The sequence below is a fragment of the Anneissia japonica genome, unplaced genomic scaffold (genome assembly GCF_011630105.1).
Source record: "Anneissia japonica isolate Jap-2015-1 unplaced genomic scaffold, ASM1163010v1 scaffold287714_len2871179_cov188, whole genome shotgun sequence".
Taxonomy (NCBI): domain Eukaryota; kingdom Metazoa; phylum Echinodermata; class Crinoidea; order Comatulida; family Comatulidae; genus Anneissia; species Anneissia japonica.
The window spans coordinates 1,784,403-1,797,187 of NW_022755542.1; the positions used below are offsets into that span (position 1 = coordinate 1,784,403).

The 12,785-nt window shown below is 33.8% G+C and overlaps 2 protein-coding genes across 3 annotated transcripts in view; one reads left to right on the plus strand and one right to left on the minus strand.

Moving 5' to 3' along the window:
- Positions 1-6,416, plus strand: part of LOC117123546 (serine/threonine-protein kinase 10-like) — a 52,188-nt gene extending 45,772 nt beyond the window's left edge. For both annotated transcript variants that reach the window (XM_033269513.1, XM_033269514.1), the window contains 5 exons: positions 553-677; positions 1,484-1,681; positions 1,836-1,961; positions 2,424-2,537; positions 3,367-6,416. In XM_033269513.1, the coding sequence (XP_033125404.1) occupies positions 553-677; positions 1,484-1,681; positions 1,836-1,961; positions 2,424-2,537; positions 3,367-3,510 (707 nt within the window). In that variant the 3' untranslated portion in view covers positions 3,511-6,416. The remainder of the gene's footprint in view (positions 1-552; positions 678-1,483; positions 1,682-1,835; positions 1,962-2,423; positions 2,538-3,366) is intronic.
- A 2,563-nt stretch (positions 6,417-8,979) lies between these two features.
- The window catches only part of LOC117123653 (threonine synthase-like 2), a 4,653-nt gene continuing 847 nt past the window's right edge, over positions 8,980-12,785 (minus strand). Inside the window, exons 2-6 of the mRNA XM_033269653.1 lie at positions 11,615-11,833; positions 11,295-11,440; positions 10,423-10,551; positions 9,484-9,623; positions 8,980-9,199 (exon numbers count right to left, since the gene is read on the minus strand). Of these exons, the coding sequence (XP_033125544.1) occupies positions 8,980-9,199; positions 9,484-9,623; positions 10,423-10,551; positions 11,295-11,440; positions 11,615-11,833 (854 nt within the window). The remainder of the gene's footprint in view (positions 9,200-9,483; positions 9,624-10,422; positions 10,552-11,294; positions 11,441-11,614; positions 11,834-12,785) is intronic.

The following is a 12,785-nucleotide window of genomic DNA, read 5'->3' on the forward strand; positions in this document are numbered from 1 at the left end:
TCAAAAAACAACTATAGGTCTAATAATGAATTATTGTGATGTTAAATAGACAATGTTAGCTATCAAGGAGCGACGTTGTTTTTCATTGAGACCTTCATCTTTCAAGGCTAGGCCTATACCGTCCTAGCTAGTCTAGGCCTGTAGTAGGATAAGGCTAGCGCGACATGCAGACGTTGGTACGTGTTGGTTAGTCTACAAACGTCGCCTAAAGTAATTTATTTTACCCGACAGAACGAAAGAAGGAAACTCCGCTTTTCAGTCGTCTTAGGCCCTTGATTTTTGACAAACAATGACCTTTCAGAAGTCAAACTGCTGTCAAGAATATGAATTATATTATATATGAAAATAACTTTCTCCATATCTGTTTGCACCAGGAGAATCTTGGATGCATACTGGCACATTATGTCTACTATTATTATTATTGTTATTGTTGTTATTATTGTTGTTATTTTATTATCATTATTATTGTTATTGATGATAAAAAACATTGCGATTGTGTTACTTTTAAATAACATATTCATCTATCATGTTTACCTGTTTTATTATTAACAGCCCGAGAAGCTGCTGTTTGGGAGCTTGAGGAGCGACATTTACACGAGAAACATCAAAATTCCAAAAAGCAGCTTAAGGACATGTTCTTCTTACAACGGACTCATTTACTAGCCCGGCAAGAGAAGGTAGGTAGAACGTTATATGGATTCACACAATCAACTTTATCATCTATTCTTAATAATAATAACATAGATTCATACGAATCAGTGTATTTCCCTACCTGACGTTTTATAGTACTGAATGCTTAGTTTCAAATGCTTGCGAAAAAAATCTTGCAAGTGATTTGGGTGGGAATCTAACTCACGACCTCTAGATAACTAGCCTAGTGTCTTAATCACTCAACGATTGAGATTTTGCTTGGCTAGTGATGAAAGTACAGAACATGCAGTACAATAGCACATCAGGTAGGGCAAACATTGATTCTTATTATTTCTCCTGACAAAAAAAAAAGCCATATATATGATATATGATTATTGAATATTGTTTTATGCAATCAACTTTATCATATATTCTAAATAATAATAAGAATAATTCATAATTTACATTTAGCTTCGTATTCAAACAAATTTGAAGCACTTAACCATTCTGTAGGCCCAAGGCAATTAAAGGGGAAAGCAATGAACGAAATGAGTATAAAAAGAATGAAAAGAATAAAGTGCAAAAAAATATAATAAATTTAACTTTATTATTTTAAATAGGAATTTCCATATACAAAGTTGAATGCCATTGAAGATATAGGCTAAAAAAACAAAGTAAAACAATAACATATTTAATCTTTATCAAATTAAGAATTCTGTGAATATTTTTATATAATATTCTTATTATATTTTCCAAATATTGTTATTATTAATATCATTGTTATATTATTATTGTTATAAGTATTATCTGATGAATGAAATAGGTCGATTAATTAACGAATTGTCTCTTCTAGCAAATTGAACAATTTGAAGAAATTTACAAAGCAGAAGAGCAGGAACTATTAACAAAGCACGCTGCCGAAAAGCGAAGGCTGCCAAGAAGGTTACGTAATGAGTCGAAGGCCAGGACGCAGATGTACAAAAAGAAGCTACAGATTGAAGCTCAGACATCAAATCGCTCACCGGAGGAGGAAAGGGAACGATTGAAAGAGGTAAAAACAATATTAATTTTATTCAAATATTTTTTTTTAATGCAAAGAAAGGAAAGGTGTATTTAATACCAACTTTGCCATAAGCATATAATAAAGTTCAGATAATCAACATATTACAGTATTATTAATTTCTTGATTTTTTATCCTGTTGCAGTTCCAGATCTCTGAGCAGAAACGTTGCAAGTTGGAAACCACAAAGCTTGAGTTGAAGCATACGAAGCAGCTTGAGGACATGAGGGCAGCACATGAGGCTAGTAGGCAGGAACTTTCATCTGTCAATGTGAGTTACACCAATCAAATTTATTTGCTCTGTAACTATTAATTAACATTGAGTTTTTAATTTAGCATTTAGATAGTAATAGATATGTATAATGGTTCTGGTTTAAGCACTGTGAGCTTTTCTTTACAAGGTTATGTATTCTATATATCTTATTATTATTATTATTCTTTCAGTGTAAGTTAAACCAGTAATGGGCTGGGTGGCAATATGCCTTGGTGGCAACAGGCATAGGGTGGCAAAAGGCCTCGATGGCAAATGGCCGGGTGGTAGTTGACCGGGTGGCAAAGGATCTGGGGTGGCAATGGGCCTAGGTGGCAAAGGGCCTACGTGGCAAATGGCCTGATGGCAATTGGTCGGAACACCCAGTGGCTACCACTAGCGTATCTGATGGAGCTATGCTGTTCTCTGTAATAATTGTATGCATTGTTATCTAATAGTGTAATGTTCTAATTTTTTTTATAGAATGAGAAGAGGAAGCAATTAATGGAACAAGAGACTTTAAAGCTGAAAGAAAGAGAAGAGGAACACTCAAAAGAACTAAGAGAATGGAGGGATAATTTAAGACCAAGGAAGAAGGTAACAATCTGTACTCATTCATATAGAAATTGTAGGATGAATATTTCTTTAAATAATTATTAAAACAACATTCAAAGGTAATAATAATGTGAGCAATTATTCTGTTATTTATAACTTGAGTCTTGTTTACCAATGCCCTGTTAACAGTTCAGGGTAACCTTATTTGTTTTTTAGAAATTCATATTGATTTACAATAATTCAAGGGCTCGTCTAGAAAAATAATGAACGAAGACATGAAGACGTTAATAATGTTTACCTTGAATATTACTTGATATTTAAAAGCCAATCTGAATTAATAGTCATCAAATTTGTTAATCAACTTATTTGAGCTCTTCATGCTTCAAAGAGTATTATATATGATGCTATTACAAAAAAAAAAAAAATTAAAAACTTGGTCTGTTGTAGGTATCGTCTTGCAACATTTATGGCAGAAATTAGACGAAAAGTATTTTATTTGAGATCTCAAGCAATATCCTGAGAACCATCAACAGCAAATAATTCCAAATCTAGATGTTTTCAAATTTCCTTCTTCAAAGACACATACCGTAGTTCCTCTCGTATATGTGAGTGAGGGGGGGGGGGCCGTGTTATACCTAAAGAATCCTTTTTCACAAATCAATTAATGATCTTTTTTTAAACTGATAGCACGTCTGTTTATTATTTTATTTATTTATTATGCTTCATCACTGCACAATGAGAAAAATTAATGACATAAACAAGATATAAAAAGCAACATTATAGATTCAATAACATTGTAATATCGTAAGATTCTTTTTTCCTCTATCATGGCAAGTATTTCACTCGGGCCCGTTTTTTTTTTTATTGACAGGCAATAGAGGACAGGTTTGCAAGTGAGTTGGCTGAACAGGAGCGATTCTACTCAAGCCGTGCATCAGTACGACCTATCAGCATGGCTGGCGATTTATCACTATCTAGACACCAAGACATGAGGCATGAAAACAATCTAATGTAACGTTGTGTGCTTCCAGTTACACCAACTCATTTGAAAAATCAAAGTATTAAGACATTGGAGATAAATCCATGCTGAAGGTCCTATGTCTGTAGGGGGCGCACTTGATGCCAATAGAGGGTGCACTTTGTGTCTTGCACAGTGAATTTTACTTCAAACAGAGTGTAATCCTATATGGTTTGCATTCATTCATATATTGTTAGTATGTGTTTGGTATGATGTAAGGTGTCAAGCCGTTATTGTGGGGAATTGTGCGCTTGGCTTCAGATTTTTTTTTTATCTTACATAAAATCTTGCCTCGTTGTAATTATTTAAAAATCTTGCACATTCTCACAGTGTATCGGCTCATTTGCAGTACCTCCTGAGCAGTGATTCCACTTTAACATCCATACCATTCAATATCTCTACCAGTCTTACCACAATAAGAGGGGAGCACATCCACAAAAAATACTTGAAATCTCTGAAGACCTGGAAAAGTAGTAGATTTTTAAAAATCGACCATTTTCGCTAAATTGCCTTGGAAAATCCAAAGCATTCAAAAAAGAAAATGATGGACATAAATTTTCACATTTATAATGACTGGCAAAAGTTATGGATTTTCAATTTAGCCGTGGAAAGGTTATATAATTTGACTTTTTCACTGCAGGTGCAGGCATTTGTGTAATCAGTTGAGGTATAGACAACGATTGATTAAAATACAGTGGACATAAAGATGACTGCATGTAAACGCTTTCAACATTTTGATAAATTCATTCCAAGTATTTGACTGTGAAAGGTTTTTACACCTTCACTTCAGCTTTAATAAATTTTTGTTTAATATTATTTTATATAACATTGGTTACCCAGTGATATTATAGCCCTCAAGTATCTATTTGTTTGATATGTGAAATTAATAATTAATTTTCTGAAAATGAGATCTCTAACAGAAGTTTGTAGATTGTAGAATACTATACTGTATTTCATAATAAATCATTTTTAAAATGCTGCTAATTGTGTTGCAGGACCTTTGATAACAAAAATCTTTTAACTCAAATTTATTATTTCTGTTGAAATATTTACCATTAACATGGCTTTTGCTAATTAGTAAATTAACATATGTTAATTTATGTATATTAGCTGATTAACATAAGCCATATCATGTTTATTGGACTATTATCGAATGTGTTTTATATTTTTTTTGCAATTTTACAGCTAGAGAAAAATGCATAAGGTATGATGGAAATTGGTCAAAAAAATGAATATATCACACTAAGTCATACATGTATAGTGTGTTAACACAGACATGGTAAATATTGTATGAAAATCCAGTCCAGAGGATGGCAAAAGTTACATAAATTAGTATTGGACATATGCTATTTAAAAGCTAGTGCTCATTTTTTAGAAGGAATTTAATGATTAAAATGAGTTCTCTAAACATGTAGTTCTGAAATAACAATATATATTATAGAGAGACATGGAAGAAAATAATTTTACATTGGAGAAAGCACTTTCCAGGTCAACCTATTCATAATCAAACATGCAGCGGCAGACTTGTTAGTCTTTTTCAAAATGTACCGACATACACATAACATTAATTACAAAGAAATATTTTTATGTTTAATTATTCTGGAGGCTTGAATGAATACTAATGAAGCAATCAAACATATTCAGATACATCATAATTTTAACAGTGTTTACTAATTTTTTTTGTTGAAAAAAACATTTATTTTTGTCTTCCTTTTTCACTTTTTTCTAAAACTGTACTATAAATTAGCTCGACTAGAAATTAAATTATTTATTCCAAATCTAATATTGCATATATATTCATATTATCAACTATTTAATCTTATATAAATAATTTCTTTTATTGTTTTACTCTGTTTCCTACTAAAATGCATCCAAATTCTCTGTCCACACTCAAATTTTGGACAAATTTGTGTATATATTGGCATGATGAGATCATATCACAACCATATATGGGCAAAGTACAGGTCTTTGTCACTTAAAACGTAATAGCGTGGACATGACTCTGCAGTTGACACTCTCCTTGTCACTTAAGATACATCTTACAGTATAATTGAGGGCATGTTTTTTTTCAGACACGTGCAAAATTCGTATTGTAAATTAAATATACTAACATCCCAGTCAGGCAGTAATGCTGAGATGATCTATATCTTCCTTAAGCCGTGTCCACACATGTTATTAGTGTTGACAGATAATACCATAGGAGAAAACTCATATGGATTTTTAAGTAATAAATGCAAGTTTGATGGAATTACATGGTTGTCAATGTGTTAAGCTCTGTTCACACTAGTTTTATGATGGACAAATCACGTATTTGTCTTCTGAACTTAGTGTGGACAAGCTTTAAGGGACTCATTTAGAGAAATTCAATATTAAGTACACTTAATGCTGGTCTGGTAGTTCTTTTCGCATTATATGCGCTGTGTAAGTGTATTGTACTGTGCAGCAAGTAAATATCCAGGGTCAGCGGTTCAGATTGACCTCATTGTCAATATACACAACTGAATTTAATTGTTAAAAAATCTAAATGAAAGCAAGAGTTTGTGTAAAACAAATTCATACTTAATAGATTTCATATTTACTAGAAAAAAAACCTGAAATTCATATTACTTTTTTAAGAGCATTATAATTCATTAGTTAATGTTTTTATCATCTCTTCCAGTTTAAGAATGATCACAAAAACTTTCAGTTGGTGATTATTAAGGGTAACTGTCTCAATGTGATAATGTTGTACATACATGTACATTAAATAAGCAAGAATGCTTTAAATAGCAATGTGCCTGTGGTAATCAATATCCCTGCAGGATGAAGTGTTTCTGGGGTATAACTGTAAAATAGAGTGAAGGGGTTCGTTGACTATAGGCTATCTATAAGATAAACAGATAATAAAGAACAGTATCTATGGATGTTGTCTTTTGACCATTTCATTTAATGTATAAAAGATATATATTATATTCCTTGATGGAAAACAGTTAAAGCAAGTAAAGAGCATGATCTACCTGTGTCACATCATCACAGAAGATGGTAGATCTGAGAAGGAGGTACTGGGAAGGATGGAAGATGCTCGGGTGGCTTTGGAAGGTATGAAAAGTGTCCTCACCTCAAGGAATGTAAGTGTAAACAACAGAAAGAAACTAGGTCAATGCTATATATGGTCGACACTATTATATGCCGCAGAAACACAAATATGATCAGCAGAATACAGGCCTTTGAAATGTGGATATGTAGACGCATAATAAAAATCTCCTGGAAAGATAGAATCAGAAGTACAGAGGTGTTAAGAAGAGTTGGTGTGTGTAGAGCACTAGTACACTCAATAAATAAAAGAAAGTTAGAATACTTTGGAAGGAAGCATTGCAGAGGGAGATATTGGAAGGGAAAATTGATGGAAAAAGAGGCAGAGGTAGGCCGCGACTTACATGGACTAACAACATAAAAGAATGGATGGAAATGAGTTACGAGAAGTGTGTGAGAATGGCGCAACATTGAAAAGAATGGAAATTCATGACAGCCGATCTACTTTGAGCGGAGGACACCAACAGGTATCTGGTATTTGAGATGTCCTGTTTCAGCACAACAATGGCATGTGACCAGAATATTTCATTTCTTTTACTTCGTCTATGACGCAAACATAATAGAATGTACAGCAACTCCATTGTGTAAAATGGAGTTAAATAACTTGGTGGTTAAGATGCTTTCTTTTGATTGCCAGGGTCAAGGGTTCAGTTGCTGTCATGGTCATACAATTTATTCTCACAACCAACAAACTCTACTCCTTTAAGATTTGTCCACACTATCGTTTTATCTGACAAAAAAAATTGATATGCTCATATTTGGAGGCGTAGCGGTTGACATTTGGGCTTTCAATCGGAAGGTCGGAATTTCGAGTCTCCGCTGTGCAGATTCGCTTGTGTAATTTGGCAAGGCACTTTAGCTACATTGCTTTAGTCCACCCAGCTGTATCAATGGGTACCAGCAAATTGCTGGGGACTAACCTGTGATGGACTAGTGTCCCGTCCAGGGGGAGTACAACTCTCATCCGCTTCACACTACAGAAACTGGGGATAAGCTCCAGCCTTATGAGCCCTAGTGGCTCAGAAAGGATTAGTAGTTATTTGGGTGTAATATGACATCAATATGCCCATATTTTGTCACATAAAAATCTCAATCCAACAGTATATTTAGAGCATTTCTCCCCTCACCCCTAGGTCAAAGTTCATGAGGTATAGTTCCCTTGGTTTTTCCATCTCATTCTCCAATTTGACTTGCAGCTCCCTCTGTTCACCCACATATAGAAAATAAAAATGTTTTTTTTTCCTACATTATTTGTTAAAATAATAATGTAAATTCAGACAAGTGATTTATCCAGTTGTTCATGGAATGTCATTTTGTTTTAATATCACATCATTGTACAATAATAAATTTCTAGTAAATGAATATCTTAATATAATAATTAAAATAATATATATTAGTCAACTGGCTCTCTCCAAAATGATTAATCCAATTGTTCAAGGTGTCACTTTCTTTTAATAACACATCCTTGCATAACAATAAATGTCCTATAATTCAATATTATAATATAATGGATATAATATAATAATTAAAATAATATATATTATATTAGTCAACTGGCTCTCTCCTTAAAATGAATAAATATATCAAGACTTTGGCTGATGGTAATAAAATGAAAGATCATTCAAAAGCTGCAAAATTATACACAATCATTTCATAAATACAAGTCCTGAACTTGCTCTAAATATTAAAAACATATTTGAACTACACTGACACATTCTTCTCAGATATACTTATAATATGGTTTCTTAGCATACTTTCCCAATCCTCACCCAGCTTCATCTCTGTGAATTTTGAAATAATTAAAATAATATATATTAGCCAACTGGCTCTCTCCAAAATTATTAATCCAATTGTTCAAGGTGTCACTTTCTTTTAATAACACATCCTTGCATAACAATGAATGTCCTATAATTCAATATTATAATATAATGAATATATAATATAATAATTAAAATAATATATATTATATTAGTCAACTGGCTCTCTCCTTAAAATGAATAAATATATCAAGACTTTGACTGATGGTAATAAAATGAAAGATCATTCAAAAGCTGCAAAATTATACACAATCATTTCATAAATACAAGTCCTGAACTTGCTCTAAGCATTAAAAACATATTTGAACTACACTGACACATTCTTCTCAGATATACTTATAATATGGTTTCTTAGCATACTTTCCCAATCCTCACCCAGCTTCCTGTCTCTTATACACATCTAGATGTGTATAAGAGACAGCCTGTGATGGACTAGTGTCCCGTCCAGGGGGCAGAGGCTCCTCACCAAGGCACAGCCTTAGCATCGAGGAGCCTCCAAACATATTAATAGAATTTATCTGCAGCAATCACCTTATATCCTGTCTCTTATACACATCTAGATGTGTATAAGAGACAGCTACACTGACACATTCTTCTCAGATATACTTATAATACAGTTTCTCAGCATACTTTCCCAATCCTCACCCAGCTTCATCTCCGTGAATTTTGTTGGCATATTTTTAAGATTGGACACTTCGTCAGTAGTATGGGGAGTGAGACCAGCTTTTAAAACAGTTTCAGGAAACTTGACAGGCGAAGCAGTAGCAATGCAAACACTCCTTGGTTTTTCTCTTTCTCTAAAAAAAATTACAATAAGATATACCTATGTTAGTATGGATTCTAAGTGATTCCATGAATACGTTGAGACGCAAGCACTAAGGATCACCGCTCCCCAACTTCGCATTTGCTTCCCCTCCCCCATAAACCCCCACCCCATTTCAATGTTCCTATATATGCCACTGCTGAAGATAGGCTTTAAACTTTTTTTTCAATCATATTTTTCATCTTGTTATCTTGTTTGTTTTTGTGTTTCATCGACGAAATACATGATATATAAGAAAATACCCTCAAAACAACAAACCTTTCGCTCTTCCGATAGTAATACGCCACGGCGACTGCAGTATGTGGGCACAGTAAATAGTTATTTTCTTGCCAGCATCGAACCATTGTCTTCAATGTAGTTTCATCATCGGTCACTCCTGATCCTATCACTTTCTGAATCTTCAAATTAAACATAATTATCAAAGATGGATTAAAGAATATGCTAATTCAGAGACCTGTATACTATATTAGGTATGTTATGGCATCCACATAAAATTTCTATCAAAAATGAATTGACATGTGATTTGTCTATATATGGGTGTAATACGACATCATCATACCCATATATGGATACATCACACACATTTGACACATAAACTTTGATAGTACAGACTGAGCTTTCATGCATGTTATTTTGTTTTCACAAACTGGCTGCTAATCTATTTAAGAACTGTTGTGAAAATGATACGGTATAGATGATACTATATCCTTGATTCCAGACCTATATCCCAATATTAATCTTTTTTTCTTAATAGTTGATTAGGCGAGACTTTCTTTGTAACTTGTTTAGCGAACCCACCACCCTTCAATAATGATGATTTCCAATAACAATAAAATTTTATTTTTGGCCAATTAGCGCACATTTCTTCCTAATTATACAAATTTAAAGTATTAAACCACCCCATTAATACACTATGTACATTCACCAATTAAAATTTTATTTTTATTTTCTCCTCCGTCTTCCTCCCTCCTCTGACGATCTTTCAAAAAATAAGTTCACGAAACAAGGTATAAAAAAGTCTTGCCTTAAGTTTATCTCATTTCAGATTGGTAATTTATTTGTTTATTTTCAACGCACTATTCAGTATTCTTCTAATTGAAATGTCGAGGAACATTCTTTTACAGGTCTTAACAGACAGAATTAAAAAATCCAAATCATAAATAAAAGATAGTAAAGTAATTGTTCTAATTCTGATACCTTGCTCAGAAGATCAGGCGGTATCCTTGTTACATGGTTACTGGACTCAAAGTCTACAAGTACCTTGGACACAAGATCGCAGTCACCATCAGAAACCAACCACATAATGCGTTCAATGTTGTACGCAACCTATCAATGATAAATATTCACCCTAAAGATTTATATGGAATATATATTTCAGGCTAGATCCTGATGTCAAAAAAAAAAAACCACCTTCTTTTTATTCAATGTGTAACACAGAGGCTCCTCACCAAGGCACAGCCTTAGCATCGAGGAGCCTCCAAACATATTAATAGAATTTATCTGCAGCAATCACCTTATATCACCATTGAAAATGATGCCCCACAGTAAATACCTCAGAAACAGAATACCTCAGAAACAGTTATGTTGCAAGCTTACAAATGCAAGTAAGAAAAAAGATGATTATGATTGGCAACACAGAGAGTAACAAAACGTGATAAGTTGCTGAGCGTATATAGAAAAGACACATTTAAAGTACAGAAGAATTGAATAGGCCATATACTAAGTTTATTGGAAGGAAGATGTGAAGAAGAAAAAAAGAAGAAAGAAAATGCCAGTTGACCTAAAGAACATTAAAAAAATATTAGTACAAAGACTAAGCAGCATAGATTGTAGTCTGGCAAGCATTTTTGATGACTATGTTCCCATCATTTAACACATGTTCATCTCAAATCTATCTACAATATTGTCTCTAGCAAAAAAATCTTACGCCCTGTGTAGACTATCAAATTTTGACATGTGAAATGCTCAAATATGGTCTTGATGACATCACATCATGACCATATACAGGCACCTTATGACTTATGACTATATATTGGCATACAATTGTTTGTAAAAAAAAATTTGATAACCTGAATATCCATTGCAGGTGACAGTGTCCTCTTCATAATGGCTACCGAATAGTCTCCAGTAGAGAAAGATCGGTGGACAATGTCATTTGTGTTCACAGCACACACCAAACGTATAGGGAGTCCCATTTTCGAAGCAAAACATCCAGCTGAAAAGTATAATAAATGAAATAATTTCAGCAACTTTGTTTTCTACACCACTCAATCACTGAACACCTCTACAATAGGCCCTAATCAAGCCAACCATTGAGCACCTCCTAAAGTTAAAAAAAAAATGGTTGTGGTATAATTCACTCTACCCTTGTCTTAACCAACATTTTTACCTGTGCAATTTCCAAGGCCACCAGTTGGTACGATGATCTCTACAACGTCACCTATGCTCTTGGCTTGCGAGAAATATGCATAAAAATAGTGTATAGTCTGTACCATGACACGCCCCCAATTGATTGAGTTCATAGTGCCAAGATTGTGTTGGTTCGTGAATGGCAAATCAAGAACGACCTTCTTGATGACGATGTCAATGTCGTCAGAAGAGCCATCAACTGCAAACAGAGCACAGAAATAGATGTTAATTTACATCTTATCAATCACTCCTTCCTGTTTTCCTACACATGTGGACGAAACCCTAATAAGGTGAAACTTCTTTTATACCTTGTTTCGCGAAATTATTTTTTTAAAGATCGTGAAGAGAAGGGCGGGAAAAAAATAAATATAAAATTTACTTTTCTTATTTAGCAAATGGTTTTGCCAAAAACATCCAGACAGAGGAGAATATAGAATACAATGTTATTGGTGAATGTAAATACTGTAGTAATAGGATGGTTAAATGCTTTAAATTTATATAATTAGGAATAGAAATAGGCAATTCTTATTTTTGGAGATTTCAAGACAGCAGCGGGCGTAATAAAAATGGAAAAATAAAGAAAAACTTCATTTCTGAAACTTCCATTTTTTCGTGGTGGCGGATGCACTAATCAGCCAAATTAAAATCATCTTTTTCGCTAAACAAAGGTAAAAAAAAAAGTCCCCTTATAATGACAAGAAAAACTTATTTGACATACATTTCAAAATACAGTTTTAACTTGTTATTATTACTAAATATTACAGTATTATATGATTAAGTGTAGGTCTATCGTCATCAATAACGTATCAAGTCTATTTTCCATGATACTGTTTCCACAATGAAAGTTTGAACCATATTAAATAACTATTGGTGTTGGTGGCAGTGTTGGTGTTGGTGGTAGTGTTGGTGTTGGTGGCAGTGTTGGTGTTGGTGGCAGTGTTGGTGTTGGTGGCAGTGTTGGTGTTGGTGGCAGTGTTGGTGTTGGTGGCAGTGTTGGTGTTGGTGGTAGTGTTGGTGTTGGTGGTAGTGTTGGTGTTGGTGGCAGTGTTGGTGTTGGTGGTAGTGTTGGTGTTGGTGGCAGTGTTGGTGTTGGTGGCAGTGTTGGTGTTGGGGTGTTGGTGGTAGTGTTGGTGTTGGTGGCAGTGTTGGTG